The following is a 20804-nucleotide window of genomic DNA, read 5'->3' on the forward strand; positions in this document are numbered from 1 at the left end:
GGAATCTTTGCTCAGTCATGGTTCAAAAAGTGACTAGTGGCTCAATAAAGAGTGCTTTTGCAGGCCCAGACATATATATATATATATTCCCAATATCCCAATCTACTGGACAGAAAAGGTCAGAAAATAAAAGAAGAAACATAATATCAAAAATATAGTATTGAGACAGGAATGCATGAGTTGACATGATTAGACATGACCAAAGTTCCATGCACAATCAATTCAAATAATTAGCTGCTAGAAATACTATTAGAGATGGGAAAGGCAGAAAAATGGATGATAAACTTCTTGTTAGGAAGAAAGGATCAGGAGAAAGACAAAAAGAAAGATGTTTTTCTTAAAGAAAGTGTGCCACTAACAACACCCGGTATGAAGAGATGGAGCTTTGGAAGATCATCAAGCAAGAGAACTCTCATAAGACCTCCAAATCTTTTGACTTGATCATCACAAACTCAGTTGTAATAAAAGCCATAATGGAATTGCTAAATCAGCAAATTAACAATAGTTTGGCTTCACTTGTGGCGCCACCTAAACCTGCAAGAGGTGGAATAAGCAAAGCAGTTAAAGATGCGGCTGCCACCAAAATTCAAGCAGCTTATCATTCTTATTTGGTACTAATCTGAACCAGTAGTTTCCACATGCATAATGAATTAGTGAAATGATAATTAATGAATGGTTTGAAATAAACTTAAGAGAGTAGAGACTACTGGCTTCTAACTCAAAAATCAAACACCAAAATATTGACAGCATGAATTAACAACTTATAATAAACTTAAGCGCTTGCATAAACAGCTGCAGTTATGTAGGAGTAAATGAATCCCAGAGAAAAAAAAGAAACAGATTTAAATTTATAACCATATCATAATCCTTCAGAGTAGTTTAAAGATAAAAATAAGTAACAACAAAAGGACAAAGACAAAATTGTTTGTTAGATGTGACGATCCTCTTGGTATTGTCATTTGTGTCCTGGGGCTCCATGAATCTCTGGCATATTCGAATAACAATGCAGCAATGTAACATCTCCATGCCACCTGGATGTGTAAAGAATTCCATAAACAAGACGACATGTTTTACATGCATGTGAACATAAAATTTGCAACAAGTAAACTTCATTGACTCCAACTTCATTAAATGGGTGAATGTACAAAGTCAAATAACCAATATATTGGTTTGTCAATTGATTGATGTGGAAAAGAAAAGTATAATCTTTCACATTTGTGCTACTGAACCAAATGTTAATGCATTTATACATTTATTGGGGTATCTAGATAGGAAACTTGGGGAGAAAAAGACCCATAAGCTTCATCTACAAGGTAAAAATATTAATACGCACAAGAAGACTACCTAATTTCCCTGCTCTTTATATTTGATTCTCATGGATTACAATACCAAATCGCAACAAGAGGTGATTTGCTCACTGGTTTAATGTTTTGTGGAATGCAACCTGAAAAGACAGGAAAGTGGATGTTAAGCAAACAGATGGAACGGGTTTAATTGAAAATGTTTGATTTGAAGATTAAGATCCAAAAGACAAACAAAATGAAGAGAAATCACATACAGATGTTGATGTTTTCAGAAGCTCTCTTATGGCCATTGTCGCATAACATGAAGTGGGAAGAGTAAAACCCAACTTCAGTGCCGTCTGGAGTTCCTCAGATTCAGAGCCATTAAGCGATTTGCCTTGTGGCACACTTAATTCTCCGCCGCAATCTGCTTCATTATCGTCAGTTGAAAGCTTTACTACATTTTCTAAGCTTTCTGAATGTTCCATGCAATCAGATGGATCTTTTTTCTCAACTCCAGCTACCAGTTCCTCTACTTTTATAATGTTCAGATGTTTAGCTTTGGCAATTTTGTCCAAATCTGTCTCAGCTAATGGTTTACTGGAATCAGTGTACTTCAGCAACTCCCTGAGACAACAGAAATATGATCCAATACTTGCCATAGAAAAATCAAGAGAAGAAAATGAAGGCAATAATAATGAGGGAAGAAGAGGCACAATACCATTCAAAATCCAACGGCTTCTGAAACACCTGCCGGTAACTTCCAGTCATACTGATTATTGAAAATTCCCTTAAAAAATATGCATACATATAATACCAATCAGAAATGTTTACATTAAAAGGCATGACCAAGAAAAGAGATAATGACAAGGTTAAGGGTGTATTACAACATACTTGACATTATGAACACGCTCTGTCAAGCTGATCCCGTCCTGCTCAATGCAAATAAACAGTAACTAACAGTAGAACGGAAGGAAAAAGAAGAATCAAAGAAAGCTTTTAGATAATGTAGGTGAATAAAGAAAATTAAACCCTCCAAACAAAAATATATTGTTTGTGTCCAGAAAATAAATGTAGGCGCATCCATATGCATCTGATTGTGTTTGTCTCCAGAAATCTATTTAAGCATGGATAAGCAGCCTCACAACTGAATTTCTAGAGTTTAAAGTGAAATGATACTTTTTGATAACTATATCACATGTTTTAATCCTCTATTTCAGTGAGACCATAATTAGCAATTTTTCCTGAAGACAACTCACTATGCCTAGGGGTGAAAAGGTTCAGTACCTACTTTAAAAGTGGGAACTGAAACTGGAGCCAAAACCGACCGATGCCTAAGATTCGGAACCAAAATCTGTGAGGATAGGTTCCTATCTAAACCTACTCAATCGGTTTTGATTCCGATTCCCAGGTACCCCATACTATTCATAATGATCATCACAATGCAATTTTTTCCATCGAAATGACAACCAAACCCAACTCTACACACTAATTTTGAACATAATACGCAAACAAAAAAAAAAATTCTTGTAATCGTAAGCACCACTTAACACTACAATTCCTTCACCACCAATGAATTCCAATCCCTTCCATTTCAGCCAACACAACACCAAACCTAACCCTCCATTGCCATTTCCAAATGGGTTGTGAAGTTCTTGCTCTCAGCAACAACAACTGCAACATTAGATCCCAGATTTCGAATTCACCCCACAGACGAGGAGCTTGTAAGCTATTACTTGAAACACAAGGTATGTAACAAGTCTGTCTGTTGCATCGCCATTGGGAAGTCACAAGTATAATTAGGGCTGGATTCGAGCCGAGCCGAGCTCGGCTCGGCTTTTTGAGGGCCGGCTCGAGTTCGGCTCGAGCTCGACTCGAGCCGAATTCGGCTCGGCTCGAGTTCGGCTCGGTAACGGCTCGGCTCGGCTCGTTTTTTATATCAAAACGACACCGTTTTGTATATATATAAAAATCAAAACGACGCCGTTTTGTATAAAAAAATTTTTAAAAAAATATACCGAGCCAACCCGAGCCAGCTCGGGCTCGGCTCGAGCTCGATCGAGCCGAGCTGAGCCCGGCTCGTTTCGGGCTCGAACCGAGCCGAGCCGAGCCGAGCTCGAGCCCGAGCTGGCTCGGCTCGAATCCAGCCCTAAGTATAATATTTACTAAGGGTGAGCAAAAGCAAACGGGAAAGACAGAAGTAGTTTAGGGGAAAATCAAGAAACCGAGTTTAGGATATATGGAAAAGTCAAGAAATCTTGTGTAGGGCATAGTGGAACGATTGGTTTTTTGTGGTGTTTTTTATATATTATAACAAAATAGCATCGTTTTGTTAAAAAAGTTTCAGTTAAGGCAGTTTGATGTTATAATAGCATGTTTTTAAAGTGAATTTTGGTCTATTTTATCAAATTCTTTAAGTTTTATTTAATTTTAATGATTTGATCTTATTTTGCACTTTGAATTATATTTTTAGATGCTTTAGAGACATTCAAGCCCTTTCAGAGTAATAGTAGAAGCTTAAAGAAACAAATAAGAAGACTCTATATCAAGAGGCAAAGGGCAATTATGAGTAGTATTATGGCCATAATTGATGTCTATACTTACTGAGTGTAAATAATATTTAAAAAAACAGAAAATAAGGTTAAGTGGCAAGTATAAAAAGAAAGTTACGTCTTCTCTACTTCCTTATCACCAAAATACAACAGCCCAAAGGATTTTTAGAGAGAGATTGCTCCAAGAAACAAATAGAAGAGTGAAGATCCAAGATTAAAAATAGAAGACCCAAGAGAATCAAGATTTGAAAACCTTAGAGTTTTTCCTATCTCTCTTATCATCTTCTTTTACTGATTCAAAATGTCTTTTTCTTCAACTTTATCTTGTAGTTTGAACTTTATAGTCATGAATAGTTAATTTCTCTTGTTAAGGTTTATGATGAATCTATAAATTCTCAAAGATTTTGTAATGGGTTTCGATTTTTAATTAATGATAATAAATGTTTGATTTAGTAATTATGATTTTAATTTCTTACTTGGTGTTAAGGCCCAATATCATGCTTGTTTATAGATTGGAGTGTAATATTGAGAAATACATACCCAATTAGTTCATGTCTTTGCTAAACCTAAGTTTTTATTTAGAGATAAATATAAATCTTTTGTGGGGAAATTGATTATTATAGAAATTAATGAGTTTCGATTAACATCACACTACGAAAATAGGTAAGTTTTTAATCTTAACACATCTAATTACCGTTGAGAGAGGAATTGGATAAAATAGAATAATCAACCATCAACAATTCATCTTATCATTGATTAATTGGATTCGTTACTGATTTTTGAGTAGTTGATAGTGAAATCATAAACCCTAAGCTTCTTTATATTGATATTTCACTTTTAATTGGTTAGGTGTTTATTTCCCTTTTATTAATTTTGACTTAGTTAGTTTGCATTTTAATTCATTTTAATTCAATTTTCATCCATAGCATTTTATTTTTGTAGCTGATTTAAATTACAAAACGAACTAGTACTCGACAATCAATTCCTATAGGACCAACATCTTTCTATATTACTTGATTGACTTGTATACTTGCGACTCATTGACAACAAATTTTTGACGTCATTGCTGGTGATTGGTGCTTTGTTGATATTAATATAATTTGTAGTTTGGCTAGATTAGAGCTTTATTTTATTTAATTTTTGTTCTATTTCCTATTGTCTTTGTTCTTTCCTTGTAGGTACTTTATTGATTTATGACTAGATCTCAAAATCTAGAATTATTGGATTTTGACCCAGAAATCGAGAGAATCTTTAGAAGACGTAGAAGAGAAAGACGAGCAAGACAAAGAGTTGTCATAAAAGATAACATCAACAATCAGCAGGCTCTTCATGATTATGTTGTACCAACTGCACATGATGGTTATTCTAGTGTTGTGAGGCCTGCTATGATTGCCAACAATTTTGAGATCAAACTTTCCATTGTTTAGATGGTACAACAAAATCAATTTGGAGGGTTAGAAAATGAGGATCCACATGTCCACTTGTCACATTTCTCTCAGATATGTAACACCTTCAAGACGAATGGGGTTCCTGAAGATGCAATTAAATTGAGGCTACTTCCATTTTCATTAAAGGATAGTGCAACTACTTGGTTGGATTCTAGGGCACCTGGTGCATTCACTACTTGGCAGACACTTTCTCAAGCTTTCCTTGCAAAATATTTTCCACCTGGTAAAACTATTAAATTGAGAAACGAAATCGCCACTTTTTACCAAAGGGATGACGAGTCCTTATATGAAGCTTGGGAAAGGTTTAAAGATTTACAAAGACAGTGTCTCCATCATGGTTAGCCTGACTGGCTAGTTGTTTAAACTTTCTATAATGGTCTTTCTTACTCGTTGAAAAGCATTTTGCATGCAGCTACTAACGAGTAAAACATTTGATACGGCTTTGCACTTGATTGAAGAAATGGGTTCCAACAGTTGTCGATGGTCTAATGATAAAGCTAGTCAAAGAATTTGGTTGAGTGAATGCTAAGTTGGATGCACTGACAAAGAATTTGGAAAGATTAGATATGAAGGTTGTAAGAACTTTTAGTTGTGAGAATTGAAGAGGAGATCATGCAAGCTTCGAATGCCATTTGGGTACCCACTATGCACATGAGCTTACAAATGAGTAAATGAATTTTCTCAACTACAACCAAAAGGGGCAGGGTAATCCTTACTCAAATAAATATAACCCAGGTTAGAGAAACCACCCAAACTTCTCATTGTCAAACCAAGCCAATACTTCCAACCCAATCCAGAATTTTAGGTAGCCACCTCCAGGGTTCCAAACTAGAAACACTGACCCTCAACCTCCTCGAGAGCAAAAATCAAATTTGGAATTGATGATGGAGAATTTCATTCTTGCCCGAAAACAAAAGACTCGAAACTAAAGATTCGCCCCCACACTTAAGACAAACATTGTCCTCATGTTTATTTAGAACGTAATAAAGAAAATATAAACAAGTATGGGCAAGAGAAGAAGAAAAACTCTCTGTTTCCATATAAGCTCATGTGATGAAATTAGATGAGGATGCAAATATTGTCGTTGAAATTAGAATGAGTAAATATGAACAAAACTGCACCATCTCGCAAAAGAGGTCCAAAATAATCATATTTAACTAATGGAAAGGAAAAGGTAACAACATTATCTACAATTATGATTCACAGACTCAATAATCTTCATCATCAAAATATCAAATAATGAGCAAATTAGCAACAATTTTTCAATAAGCTTAACATTTCAATTATAACAACCCGTACATCAAAATTTTCACCAAATCTCTACATCAATAAATCACATGTAAACCAACAAATTGAGCATCGAATCATCATTAAACCACAAAAGCATCACATTGAATTAACATAAATAGCTCACATGCATCCAACCACATATTAAATCAATTGTGACAAAAAAAATTATACGGTCAAAATACCCACTCTGTCAACATCGATATATGACTTAATCAAATGAATCAGTTCATCAAAATATGACTACATATATCAAAACATAATGAAAGTCGGTTCAAAATAGTAAGTAAACGTTAGAACAAGTGAGAGAATCGTTATATCTAGCAATCGGATTCTGAATTGGATGTGGAGAAACTCTGGTCAAGTAAAGAAGGAGAGGGAGTGAAACCTTAGTACTGGAAATAGGCTTTCAACATGCTATTGATTTTTTTCATTTTCTTTTGGAGCTTGAGTTGTTTTTCTATATTTTGCAATCTTACTCTCGTGTTGGAGCTTTTAGGTGCTTCCTCCGTGACTGGAACCTTTGCCTCTTCCCTCATTTGGTCTTAAGTTGAGTTTTCGCCTATTAAAACATAAGAATCATTTACAATTTTTCGAAAAATACCTATTTTTTTGAGCATTTCAAAGCTAATAAATTTTTCACCTATTATTGGTTTATACTTATGCTGTGACACACTAAAGGCCCAACAGCGATAATTGTCGCTGTTATAAAACCCCCACAAGTAATGTTTCATTTTCTATTTTTTTCATCCAAGGTTGTATATTTGAATCTTTGTCGTAAAAAGGTTCTACCATTAATTTTTGTGTCACTAATTAAACAATGAAACAAGAATAAATCAATTTTAGTAACGATATCATCATTGTCCCCTCTTGTATAAATGTTTTTCACAATAAATTCATGTAGAATCATATCGAAGAGACTGCTCAATTTGAATATTTTATCCAAGGGTGATTTGTGGAAGATATGGTTTGTCAAATTGTGTCACACATCTTCACAATTAAAGTTACTCATATAGCGGGATGTTACCCCATCATTTGGGAAACCAAAAACTACATTTATATCGCTAAGGGTTAAATCGTAATGTTTATTAGTAAACTTGAAACTCATTAACCCATAGGCTGCACTAGTAGAATCATTAACAAAGTGGTAAAAACTTAGAAATTCTTGAGTAAGCTCTTTATGGGTATGGTGATGAAGTTGGTTAAATTTATCCCAACCTACCCTACGCATGATTTCATGGATATTATTAGGGTTGGATTCGAACCGAGTCAAGCCAAGCTCGAGCTCGGCTCTGTTCACATATAGTTGAGCTCGAGCTCGTTAAAGTCAAGCTCGAACTCGGTTCGAATTCGATTCGACTCGTTTTTGGTTATTAAAACGATGTTTTAATACATATTGGTCAAAACGACATCGTTTTGTATCAAAATTTTTAATTGAAAAATCAAGCGAGTAGCTCAAGCGAGAGCTCGGTTAGGGCTGGCTCATTTCTGACTCGTTCGAGCCGAGCTTGAGCTCAACCTCGAACGGACTTGGTTCGAATCCAGCCCTAGTCATCATATAAATTCAAAGTTTTTAGGGTATGATGATCTAAATACATTGTTGGGATAATTTTTTAAGATAACAACTTTTCATACCTATCCATTTGATCAGTGTTAGAAAATTGCAAAGTTCAGGAGAAGAGTAGTAAAGGTCCGAAGCTTGTCCAGGATGCTCGTGGAGTACACTTCACTGCTGCAGGGTGCGACTTGCATTCCTGTTGTTTCTTTTTGGGCTTTGATGAGCCTCTAGGGGTCGTCAGAATTGGACAAAGAGACGACGATGTCATTGTCACTGGCCGTCGGAGAAAAGGGTGGCGATGCTTCAAAAGAAGTCTTGGTTGGACATTCGTATGGCCTCTTCCTGTTGGGAATGCATTAAATATAACCCATTTTAGAATGAAAAATTCGTTTCATACCGGTTGGAGCAATTGGAACTATTTTGGAAGAATGTAGAGAAAAACTGGAGTTTGATGTATATAGTTTTGACGTGACTAGTTTGTGAGAGAAAAATTGAAGGTCGCATGCACTGGTTAGAGGAAACAGGTGGTGTGGCATCGTATGAGATTAAGTGGGTGATTGTGTGAGAGACTGACGCATCACTGGAAAGGAATGAAGAAGTAATGAAGAACTGGAACGCTAACGCGTGTTGTGCAGTGAAGAAATGAAAAGCTGACGCATCCTCTTTTTACTGCAGTGTGGGAAAAATAGTGAAAAAGTGGGGTTGCAGTGTGGGGAGATGTTGGCACTGTGCAAAGGAAGAATAGAAGGGTTGACGTGTAGCTGAATTTGAGTGAAGGAGCCAACACGTGTTGTAGTGTGTGGAGATGGGGTTGACACGTGGCCTGTAGGCGACTTGAATGTTGCTCTATGAAGAATAAGAGCAAAAAGAAAGACAACAAAGGCTATTGTCGAGCACACCACAGGAGCACAACGCTAAGATGGTAGAGGTAAAATAGGCACTAGGATTTCTCAACTACAACCAAAGGAGACAGGATAATCCTTACTCATATACATATAAGCCAAGTTGGAAGAATCAACTAAACTTCTTATGGTCAAACAAAGCCAATACTTCAACCCAAACCAAAATTTTAGGTAGCCACCTCCAAGGTCCCAACCTAAAAACACTAACCCTCAACCTCTATATCATCTTCAACCTCCTTAAGAGCAAAAATAAAATCTGGAATTAATGATGAAGAATTTCATTTTTGCCCAAAAACAAAAGGCCGATATGCAAGATGAAACAATTAAACAATTCACTGCCAAGGTTGATCAATTAACCACACATAATAAGATGCTTGAGGTACAATTAGGTCAACAAACAAGTACTTTCAATTCTAGGGAAATGGAAAAGCTACCTAGTTAACCTCAAAATCCAAGGGAGCATTGTAAGATAATTGTCACCAAGAGTGGTAAACAATTGGGTGAACCTGTAGGCAAGGTTGAAAATGAGACTGATGACGAGGGTAAGCAAGAGGAAGTTGAAAAGTCCAGTGAAGAAGATCCATTGAAGAAAACGGTTGAGGAAAATGCCCAAAAAACCCCTGAAAAGCAAGTGTCATCCAAAACACATACAACACCTTTGTCTTTTCCTCAAAGGTTCCAAAAGGCAAAGGTGACCAACAGTTTAGAAAGTTTTTGGATATTTTCAAGCAGATATACCTCAATGTTCCTTTTATGGAGGCTATAACTCAAATGGGTTGGATTAAATACATTCCCAACAATAAGAGGTTATACGAACGTCCGACCAAGTCTTCTTCCGAAGCACCACTACCTTTCTCTCCGACGACTAGCGACACCGTCGTCTCCTTGTCCAGATCCAAAGATACCTAAAAGCTCATTAAAGTCCAAAAAGAAGCAACAAGAACGCAAATCACTCCTTGTAGCAATGAAGCGTACTTCATAGGCATCCCGAGCAAGCTCTAGACCTTTGCTACTCTTCCCTGAATTTTGTAATTTTTTGACACTGATCAAATCGGCAGGTATGAAAAGCTTATACCTAAAAAAATTATCCCAATAATGTATTTACATTGTCATACCTTAGAAACTTTGTATTTATATGATGACATCCATAAAATCATGCTTCGGATAGGTTGTAATAAATTTTACCAACTTTATCACCATACCCATAAAGAGCTTACTCTAAAATTTCTAAGTTCTTACTACTTTATTGATGATCCTACTTGTGCAACCTATGGGTAAATGAGTTTTAAGTGTAATAATAAACATTACCCTTTAGCCTCTAGCAATATAAATACAGTTTTTGGCTTCTCAAATGATGGGGAAACACCCCGCCATACAGGCAATTTTAATTATGAAGATATGTGACACAATTTGACAAACCATACCTTCCACAAATCACCCTTAGATAAAATATTCAAATTGAGCAATCCCTTCCGTAGGATTCTACATAGATTTATTATGAAAAATATTTATCCGAAAAGGACAATAATGATGGCATTGTTACTAAAACTGATTTGTTCCTGCTTCATTATTTAATTAATGACACAAAAATTAATGGTGGAGCCTTTTTAGGACAAAGATTATACAGTTTTGGATTTGGATGAAAAAAAAAGAAAGGGAAACATTGCTTATGGGGGTTTTATAACAGCAATAGCTATTGTTGTTGGGGCCTTTAGTGTGTTACATCATGAGTATGAACCAATAGTAAGTTAAGAACTTATCAACCTTAAAATGCTTAGAAAAATAAGTATTTATCGAAAAATTGCAAATGGTTCTTATGTTTTAACAGGCGAAAACCCAACTCAAGACCAAACGGGGGAAGAGACAAAGGTTCCAGTCACAGAAGTAGCACCCAGATGCTACAACATGAGGGTAAAATTGCAAAATATAGAAAAGCGACAACTTAAGCTCCAAAATAAAATGAAAAAACTTAGCAATATGTTGAAAGTCTATTTCCAACACCAAGGATTCACTCCCTCTCCTTTTTCACTTAACTAGAGCTCCTCCACATCCAATTCATAATCCGACCGCTAAACATGACAATTCTCTCATTTGTTCTAACGTTTACTTACTATTTTAAACTGACTTCCATTATGTTTTGATATATGCAATCATGTTTTAATAAACTAATTCATTTGATTAGATCATATTTTGATAACTGTATCAATGTTGACAGATTAAAAATTTTGACCATATGATTTTTTGTCACAATTAATTTAACATGCGATTGGATTCATGTGAGCTCTTTATGTTGATTCAATGTGATGCTTTCATGGTTTAATGATGATTTGACGCTCAATTTGTTGTTTTACATGTAGTTTATTGATGTAAAGATTTGGTAAAAATTTTGATGTACAGGTTATTATAATTGAAATGTTAAGTTTATTGAAAAATTGTTACTGATTTGCTCATTATTTAATATTTTGATGATAGAGATTATTGAGTCTGTGGATCAATAATTGTAGATAATATTATTATTTTTCCTTTTCCACTAGCTAGATATGATTCTTTTAGACCTCTTTTGCGAGATGATGCAATTTTGTTCATATTTACTCATAATTTCAAGACAATATTTGCATCTTCATCTAATTTCTTCACATGCGCTTATATGGAACCAAAGAGTTTTTTCTCTTTTTCTTCTTTTCTTGTCCATACTTGGTTTTATTTTCTTTATTACATTATGAATAAACATTGAGGACAATGTTTGTTTTAGATCTTCAGTTTTGCTTTTAGATTTCAAATTTCATTTCATAAAGTTTTGTTCACATTTCATTTAAATTTTCATGCAATTCTATTTTCAGTTTCTTTTTATTTGGTTGTATGTTGCAATTATGTACATACTAGTTTTAATTAAGCCCACATTTGTTTATGTCTTCTTTGACTTTGGACTAAATTTTGTAAATTCACTTTTTAGTACCTTAAAAGATACAATTGTGAAGATATTTTCAGGTGATTTGAATGATCAAAGCACCTTTAGCAATTGAACCCATTTTTTGTTCATAAAGGACAAAAAGTGTTGATACATTCATGATTGGTTATAAAGTTACAGTTGTTACATTAGTTGTTTAGAGTTTGCTATGCATGGGTCGTTATTTCGAAATTATGTATGTTTACTTAGAGAGAGTTTATCCATGCTTAGATATATTTTCTAGTGTCTTATGAGTCCTAGAACTTATCACTCAATCTTTCGAAGCGAAATAAAAAGTTGCATGCATTGATAAGGGATATGATATAGGCATTTGTTTGATTCTTTGTATATCCAAAAATGTCCTATTCTTTTAACTAACCTTAATAAATGTTTAATCTTTTGTTAGCCCTTTGAGTCATTTCTTAGGGGTTTTATTTACAACCTTTTACATTTTCTTTGTTTTAACCCTTAATCACTCACCTAGTTAATAAATATATTAAACATACCTTTTACATGAGTTATATTATTGATGAAATGAGCAGATTTGTATGAGATTCTTGGATCAACTAAAAAGGGAAAATGAAGAAAAATGAAAAAATCATAATATTATCACTTTATATGTCTCATGTACAAATAAATGAGTTTAGAGGATTTTTGAAAGAAATATATATATTTATACACTCGTAAAAAAAATGAAAAATGTAAAAAAAAAAAGGAGAGAAATCTGGAAATAAAAATGAAAATGAAGAAAAAATATGACAAAGAAAAAAATTTATGTGAAAAAAAAATCTCTTCACATATTATTAGTGCAATTTATATTAATATTTCTTCCTTAATTTCTATTTTGTAATCATGTAGATTTCCACTTCTCTCATTAATAGTATACTCCGAGATAGAGTGCTTCTTGCACTTAGGGCTTTTGAAGAACAAGTTTTGCTTTTCGATTGCACAAGGTCATTTTAAGAACTCAATTACCTAAACCCTATTGGTTCTTCTATTTTTCCCTTCGATTTCACCTATGTTTCTTTTTGCTTTGAGACAAGCAAATTCTTAAGTTTGGGGGGGTTTGATGTGCGTATGAAATAAACACAAATAAGGTTATAATAGTATGTTTTTAAAATAAATTTTGATCCATTTTGTTAAATTCTTTAAGTTTTATTTAATTTTGATGATTTGATCTTATGTTACACTTCGAATTATATTTTTAGATGCTTTGGAGACATTCAAACCCTTTCAGAGCGAAAATGGAAACTTAAAGAAGCAAACAAGAAAACTCTATATCAGGAGAAAAAGGACAACTATAGACAGTCTTACGGTCATAATTGGTGTCCATAATTACTAGCATAAATAATATTTAAAAAAAAAAACAGAAAATAGGGTAAGTGATACGTATAAAAAAAAAGTTACATGTCTTTTCCACTTCCCTATCACCAAAATTCGGCAGCCCAAACGATTTTTAAAGAGAGAGAGATCCAAGATTAAAGATAGAAAACCCAAAAAATAAAGATTTGAAAACCTTAGAGTTTTTTCTATCATTCTTATTATCTTTTTTTACTGATTCAAAATGTCTTTTTAACTTTATCTTATAATTTGAACTTTATAGTCATGAATAGCTAATTTCTCTTGCTAGGGTTTATGATGAATCTATAAATTCTCAAAGATTTTATAATGGGTTTTGATTTTTAATTAATGATGATAAATGTTTGATTTAGTAATTGTGATTTTAACTGTTTGCTTGGTGTTAAGCCCAATACCATGCTTGTTTGTTGATTGGAGTGTGATATTAAGAAATATATACCCAATTAGTTCGTGCATTTGCTAAACCTAAGGTTTTATTTAGAGATAAATATAAATCTTTTGTGGGTAAATTGATTGTCATAAAAATTAATAGGTTTTAATTAACATCATACCACGAAAGTAGTTAAATTTTTAATCTTAACACATCTAATTAATCTTGAGAAGAATTGGATTAAATAGGATAATCAACTATCAACAATCCATCTTATCATTGATTTTAATTGGATTCGTTACTGATTTTTGAGTAATTGATAGTGAAATCATAAACTCTGGACTTCTTTATATTGGTATTTCACTTTTAATTTGTTAAATGTTTATTTCCCTTTATTAATTTTGACTTAGTTAGTTTGCATTTTAATTAATTTTAATTTAATTTTCATTCATAGCATTTTATTTCTCTAGTAAATTTAAATTACAAAACGAACTAGTACTCGACAATCAATCCCTGTAGGACCGACATTTTTCTATATTACTTGATTAATTCATATACCTGCGAGTCATTGACAACAGGCACCTAGTTAAGCATTTGATCAGATACCCTAAATTTGGTTCTCAGGTCAATTTTGATTCTTAAAATGGCAGAATTGGAACCTATTGATATAGTATCGCTTCTGTAAAATTCAAGATCGAAACCGACCTTGTTGAAATTGATTTCAGATAGGAACTAGAATCGAAACACCAAGTACCTGATGGTTCCGACTCCACCCAATTCTTTTGCTTGCCCCTAAGTACGTCCCTATGGTTTTGCTTTTAAACCCAATATGCTCACTAGATTTTAGACCTCTCTCTCTGAGTTGTGTAAAAATACTACTCCACCAAGATTTTAAAAAAAAAGGAAATAGAAAATATAAAAGAAACAGCACCATAAAGGCCTCAGAAGCATCTAGAATACACTATACCTTCTTTGCCAGATTATGATAAACTTCAGCAACATCATTAATGGGATATATCACCCGGGAACTGCCAAACAAGAAAATGATTGTGTTGAATAAGAAAGAAAACATTTTTTCATAATTGAAAAAGAGCAAAATGGAGTACATAATATATGTCTACCCAGGCATAGGAAGGATGATATCACCAATAGTATATTTTCCACTATGGACATCTTCTGCAGTTACAGTCTGAAACATCACAAGAAGCTATCATTCTTAAATTAAAATAATTAAGAAAAAATCTGCATGATAGATGACAGAAACATCACTATACCATCATGGAGCAGAAGTTAAATGTAAACCAAGTATTTCCTTCTACATTTATGTCATATGATTCCACTGTTAACATAAACTGGTAAACTAGAATTTTATTATCATATCAAGCTACCCCTTGTCCATTTGTTAAACTACAAGGATTTTGTCATGCCAAAATAACATAAATTAGATCAAATATATCAAATCTAGCTCATGATTTGTACCTAGGAAAATTCCACAGCAACAATTCATTTAACTAAAACCAGATGCCTCCAAAATTCTCACTAACTGATTACAGGTTTTTAATTGGGACTAATGAGTGAATCACCAACAGTGTAACAAATAATGGAATTATTTTCCATTTTACTTCATTCAAATAAATTACAATAAAGAGAGATATGTCCTATTCTCTTCTACATAGTATCCCCCATTTGAAAGAATACCTTAAAGTATATCATACATAAATGGCATGTGAAACAGCAAATTGCCACAAGGGATGATAATGAATATAGGCTGCTGATCAGATTTGTGCAGATGCACCACCCCCCCAAAAGAAAAACCTGTATTGAATTTTCTCTTCTACTTGGTCTACGTACACCCTATGACACTGGTTCTACATCAGAATTACGAAACTTAAAGCAATGAGTATGATATAGACCTGACCTTAACAAGATTATTTGTTCCTACAGGAAGATCTGTAGCTGAGACCTCATCTAATCGACCACAATCATCTTCGTCATTACTATTTTCATCCTCAGATTCAGAATTAACAAACGTCATCTCTTTCTCAGTATTATCTCCTTTAGAATATACTAAGTCTCCCACCACAACTTGCTCAGTTCCTGTATAGTAAAATTACATAACAGCATTCAGATGTCACTTCCAAACAACACGATAAACCTTTGACAATAACCATTACAACAGAAGATGCAGTCATCTGCTCAGAATGCTTGAGGAAATTTAGGTTTGTAAAAACAAAAGAGGCATACCGTATTTTTTCACTCTCATACTTGCTGCATGGTTCCACAAGTAGCTTTGATAACTATGTACATACCTAGACAATAGAGCAGCGATTAGAAATTTATTAAAAGGTAACTCATCTTGCTCTTGTTTGATTAAACGCAAGCACGTATGTAACTGCTCTGAGTTCTAATGATTGCCCTATGTGTCTCTAAATTCAAATATTGGCTCAACAATGTCAATTAAAATTCTAACACAATTATGTGAGATAAGCATATCCCTACAACGTAGGGCTATAAGGTATCTAGTAACTTAGCATATACTTCAAGTGACTCATAATTTTTCGGTGATGTACCAAAGAGGCATCTCAAAGATACATTATACTGTTCAGGTTAGAATACTTCACTAATTTTTTATCCTGAGGCAAGCTTTTTCACAGATCAAGTGTATGAAATTATGTATCTGAGTAATTCACTCACATCATTCTCAAAGTCCTAGGTATAGCCTTCAGGGCCTGCAAGTAATTCCCAGGACATTTCTTCAAACACTGCAGCTGTAAAAAAGGAAAAAGGTTGATGTTAATCAAAGCAGACAGGTAAAAAATTGAACTTCGGAAGTAAAAACTGAAAATATGAAGATCAGAAATGACATAAGGATGAGATCAACAGAAACTAGTACAAAGGTGGAAAATAAAGAGCAAAACACTAGTTTCTGAAAGAAATTGGAAATTAAAAAATTAATTCTCACAAGAACTTATGCAAGCAGTACATATTAGCACTTAGCATACACCAAAAGACAAGTATGCAAAAGCTACCAGAGTCAAAAACTTACAATAGCCCTTTCAGCAACTAAATGGCGAGGTAGTTTTCTTAGGGTCCCATCAATGTCATCAGTTTCCTTATAATATTGTCTTGCCTTGCTTATCTCACTTCTTTGTAATTAAAAATATAAAGTCAAGAACACAGCAAATGATTTTTCAAAAGACAAGGAATTCAAGCATATGAAACCTTCTCCTAGCAAGATTTTAAAACAATAAAAAGGATATCTCCTTCTCTTGGATCAAGAATCATGCTTACAGCAGCTTTCCACTCTCCTTTAAGTAATGTGGCTCCAATAAGTTGAGTTGGCACAGAACCACTACCAAAACGCTGAGAAAAATTGGATAAGTAGAGTTTAAAGAGCCATGAAACATTCAAATTAACACAGACATGCACACATGACAGAATAAGATCCCTAGAATATATAAATCTTTTCAACTCCAAATAAATAATAATATTAAAGCAATTATAAAGGTTTGGACCAAATGGACGTAGTTCAAATGATGACAGTATTCATCAAAATGAAGTAAAACATTGCAAGAAAGAGAGACAGATGATCAAGTACTTGCAAACCAAAGTAGTTGATGAACCCAAGCCTTCCCAATGAGTTAGCAGATGCCTTGATGACATCTTCTGAATCTGCAACAACTCCTCTGAGGATAAAGTACACACCATTAGACATCGGCAAAGAAAGTTACCATGATTATAGCAAAAGAGAACATAAAAAAAGGAATTCATATTTCACTAAAGAACTCTCACCGTAATGTGACTGTGAATCGATTTCCTTGGAGCTGCCCAAGAAGAAGACCTTCCTTGACATAACTGGAAAATAATGCGGGCAAAACTCATGGATCATCAGAAATTAACTTTGTTGTAAAACCAAGAACCCAGGACTCATTGATCTTACCAAAAGTCACCAACTTGGATGCCAATCAACCTTTTATTCAAAGCAGCTAATCTACTTGCATGCTGCTTGAAAACAGTTACCTGGAAGGACAAGAAGAACCAGTATGATGTACCAATTTGAGATTCAACTAACATATTACCACATTATTGTCTTCTATTACTAGGAAACATTTACAAAGAGTAGATCATGTGTATTTCTGGTTCTGAGAATTTAATCACGTAAACTCACAAAATGAACGATTCACTTTGAATTGGAGTGAAAAATCTCTCATCTTAATAAATAGATAAATCTAAGATTCCAAAAAGAACCAGCAGAAAGAGGGCAAAGCCTAGAACTACACACCCTTTGTGTTGAGACTGAGCGCTTATCTTTTGTACCTGCAAAACCAAATGATCTCGGCTGCCAAACAAAAAAAAAAAACAGTTAAAAGAATTATCATCCAACAATAATAATGATTAAGGGGTGAAAATCAGTAATAGCTAGGTGAAAAGAGAAAAATTATAACATGAAGATCAATCATTTAGAGTGGGAAAAAAGAGAATCTTATCATAAAAAATTTACCAACAACAATAGAAGAAATGATTTTCATCTTTGGCATCCTTTTACAGTCCCACCGGTGGGCAGAAAATAAGTAATTCTAAACATACCTGGACGCCAAGCATCTTAGTTATCAGCCCCAAGGCCTCCTGAGTATCCTTGTTCTCTTTGTATAGATGAAACCTGAAGTGAGAGTTCCTTTAATATGCTGCTGAAGTATGATAAGAACTTCACTCCATGAAAGATAGAAAATAGAAAACTTTCACTAATCCTTTAAAAGGTATGTAGAGAGATAATCCTTTCTCCTAAGTAAATTTTTTCACTAATTTCTTTAAAGATACAAACTAATGTTTCCATGCTACCCATGCAATAATTGATAGTCAATTATTAGTCTGTGGTGCCAAATAATAGCAATTAAAAACCATGCAGGATCTGTTTCTTCTATTATAGAAATCTGTTCCTTCTACTTAGGTATTGATGAGAAAAGGATAATATATGAACTTTGACTCGATGAAATAGACAGCATGAACCACCGTGTTTGTCCAGCACCTGAGGAATTTGCCTTGATGCTCAGGCCAATTTTCTGAACCTCTGCTATCGAAAGGGTTTTCACCTCTCTCTTTCCGTTTTTTAGAATTTCGACCACTGCCAGTATTCCCTCCTGAATTTAATCTCACGCGTATACATTTTGATGAATTATCAGGGCCTTCAATTGTGTCTGTGACTAGGAATTTGAAGTTCTCCTTAAAGAAATTATGTATTGTCTGCAGATCCAAAAAGTTTATTAATTAACTATTCAAAAACAGAGAGTGAAAATAAATCAGGTTACTAAAGATAAGTGCATCTCTCTGAAACCAAAGATTGAATCAACCCTATATTGGATATCTCTTTCAAGATGTAAGTATGAAAGTTTGAAATGGCAGAGAACCACAATAAACTAAACCAAAACCATACCATCATCAATGCAATACTATGCACTAACAAACTGAGATGAAACTCATAAACTAACCGTTCGATGACATTTATCTGAATTAGCAGAAAGAACTATGGGCGAAATGCTGTCTTTATCATTGCCAGAAGTAATTTGATTAATCAGATGTTCCAAACAATCTGCATCAGAATCACCTGCAAGTGATCTGAACAATTCGATTTCAGAAGCATAACTTTTATTCAGTTGATCTGATCTCTTTACTTCCTTATGCTCCACCACAGCCTGAATGGACAACAAAATCGGACCATCATTCCCATATACAACAGCAAATACACATGTATATATAAGATAAAACGAATTGACAGAAAAATTAATATGAAGTTTGATTACCTCTGGAGGTGCATCTAAACAGGTCAAATGAACAACATTTCCTTCAGTATCTACCTCATTGACAATAAAGTCAGAATACCTACAAAAAATTTAAAAATAAAACCAAAATTAGAAATTGCCTAGTTCTGGGGATGAATTCTTCAACTCCTGGGAGTTTGACTTTTTGATAGGTAGAGCTGTCTTGTTTGGTAAACAGAGACCAACCCTCGAAGGAATTCTCTGATAAAACTTTTTAAGCTTCAAGGAGGCCTCTGACAAGTTCAGGAGAAAGCTGTGACCATGTTAAATATTTAAGAGCTTTATGAAATTAACGAGGCTAGTCTATATTTTAATCTAATCTAAAAGGAGATCAATAAACTTTTCCCTCATCATAATCCACAACAAACTCTTCATTTATGATAAAACCAGCATGTCAGGAAGATATAATTCAATAAGTCACACTGCAATTATATAAACTCAGCAGTAAGAACTGACAAGGAAGCCACTACCACGTATTCTATTTTAATTCGACTTATTTATGTTTATTACACTCCTCCATACAGCATAACGACGTTCATTTCTTTGAATCTCTTTCCCAAACTAATATATCCAGATAGTAAATACTGAAAATTTTAAGATATGACCCAATTATTCACTTATTATAAATGCAGACAAGCAATGTGTGCGTGACAGAGACGGTGAAGACCTTTGTTTGAGGATGCCACGAAAACCAGGAAGGTCGGAGATGAAGCAGAAGATTCCCACGTCAGATTCGTCTAGGGTTTTCATTTTTGGTGTTGTTAGGGTTTTGTTGAAAACTCTCGGACAGTTGCAGAGCGAGTAAGGTTTTAGAGCAGAGAATGACACCGATACAGGGTTTCTCCCCATTAAACTTTACGACCTTGTCATTTTAATTCAGGTAAATTTCACATATATCCCTGTAAAACACAGCCACCTAAATGGTAGTCAGTGTTCATATGTTAAATATCATTGAAGGCTCGTTACTTTGACGAACTATCAAAAGAGTAGATAATTTGTCAAATCTTATTAAAATATTAAAAGCATTTACTTACCAATGTGTCAAAGGCATCCTGAATTCTCAAATATCAATTAAGCCCATTGAATTACCAATTTTATAAAGCACCCTTGATCTGCCAAATATTTATTAAGCCCTATTATTAAAAAATAAAATAAAAACACCCTCACTTTATCAAATATTTATAAGGCTATTTCCTCACTACTATATCAAAGGACCCTTGAATTATCAAACCACCATTTACATGATGAAAAATTAAAAACATCTTTGGTGTTTTAAACATTT

General features: G+C 34.0%; 1 protein-coding gene and 1 non-coding gene across 5 annotated transcripts; both read right to left on the bottom strand.

Annotated features, from left to right (window-relative positions):
- Positions 1 to 127: 127 nt before the first annotated feature.
- LOC123221276 (multisubstrate pseudouridine synthase 7) lies at positions 128 to 20392 on the bottom strand. Of its 4 annotated transcripts, none has more exons than XR_006503247.1 (21): positions 20190 to 20392; positions 19505 to 19583; positions 19193 to 19396; positions 18733 to 18947; positions 18294 to 18366; positions 17989 to 18045; positions 17647 to 17726; positions 17499 to 17561; positions 17305 to 17392; positions 16967 to 17069; positions 16753 to 16856; positions 16401 to 16474; positions 15951 to 16015; positions 15625 to 15803; positions 14828 to 14895; positions 14674 to 14734; positions 2178 to 2215; positions 2005 to 2073; positions 1559 to 1910; positions 1345 to 1444; positions 128 to 534 (listed from the first exon to the last, which is right to left on the bottom strand). XR_006503247.1 is itself a non-coding variant. In XM_044644074.1 (20 exons), the coding sequence occupies exons 1-20, from the start codon at positions 20369 to 20371 to the stop codon at positions 1415 to 1417; spliced, it is 2184 nt and encodes a 727-aa protein (XP_044500009.1). In that variant the 5' UTR covers positions 20372 to 20392; the 3' UTR covers positions 1155 to 1414. The 4 variants fall into 4 exon arrangements, 1 of the variants encoding a protein (XP_044500009.1); XR_006503245.1 differs by lacking the exon at positions 128 to 534 and adding an exon at positions 741 to 1031; XR_006503246.1 differs by lacking the exon at positions 128 to 534 and adding an exon at positions 741 to 1031 and having other exon boundaries at positions 1334 to 1444.
- On the bottom strand, positions 5518 to 5624 carry LOC123222219. The gene has a single exon (XR_006503543.1). It is a non-coding gene; the product is annotated as a small nucleolar RNA R71 (small nucleolar RNA).
- Positions 20393 to 20804: the final 412 nt, after the last annotated feature.

This window comes from Mangifera indica, chromosome 7 (genome assembly GCF_011075055.1).
Source record: "Mangifera indica cultivar Alphonso chromosome 7, CATAS_Mindica_2.1, whole genome shotgun sequence".
Taxonomy (NCBI): Eukaryota; Viridiplantae; Streptophyta; class Magnoliopsida; order Sapindales; family Anacardiaceae; genus Mangifera; species Mangifera indica.

Coding starts and splice junctions, on each gene's coding strand:
- LOC123221276 (XM_044644074.1), bottom strand. CDS start 20,371: ATGGGGAGAAACCCTGTATCGGTGTCATTCTCTGCTCTAAAACCTTAC. Junction 19,584..20,189: donor CGTGGCATCCTCAAACAAAG/GTCTTCACCGTC, acceptor AATTTTTTGTAG/GTATTCTGACTTTATTGTCA. Junction 17,393..17,498: donor CGATTCACAGTCACATTACG/GTGAGAGTTCTT, acceptor CTTTATCCTCAG/AGGAGTTGTTGCAGATTCAG.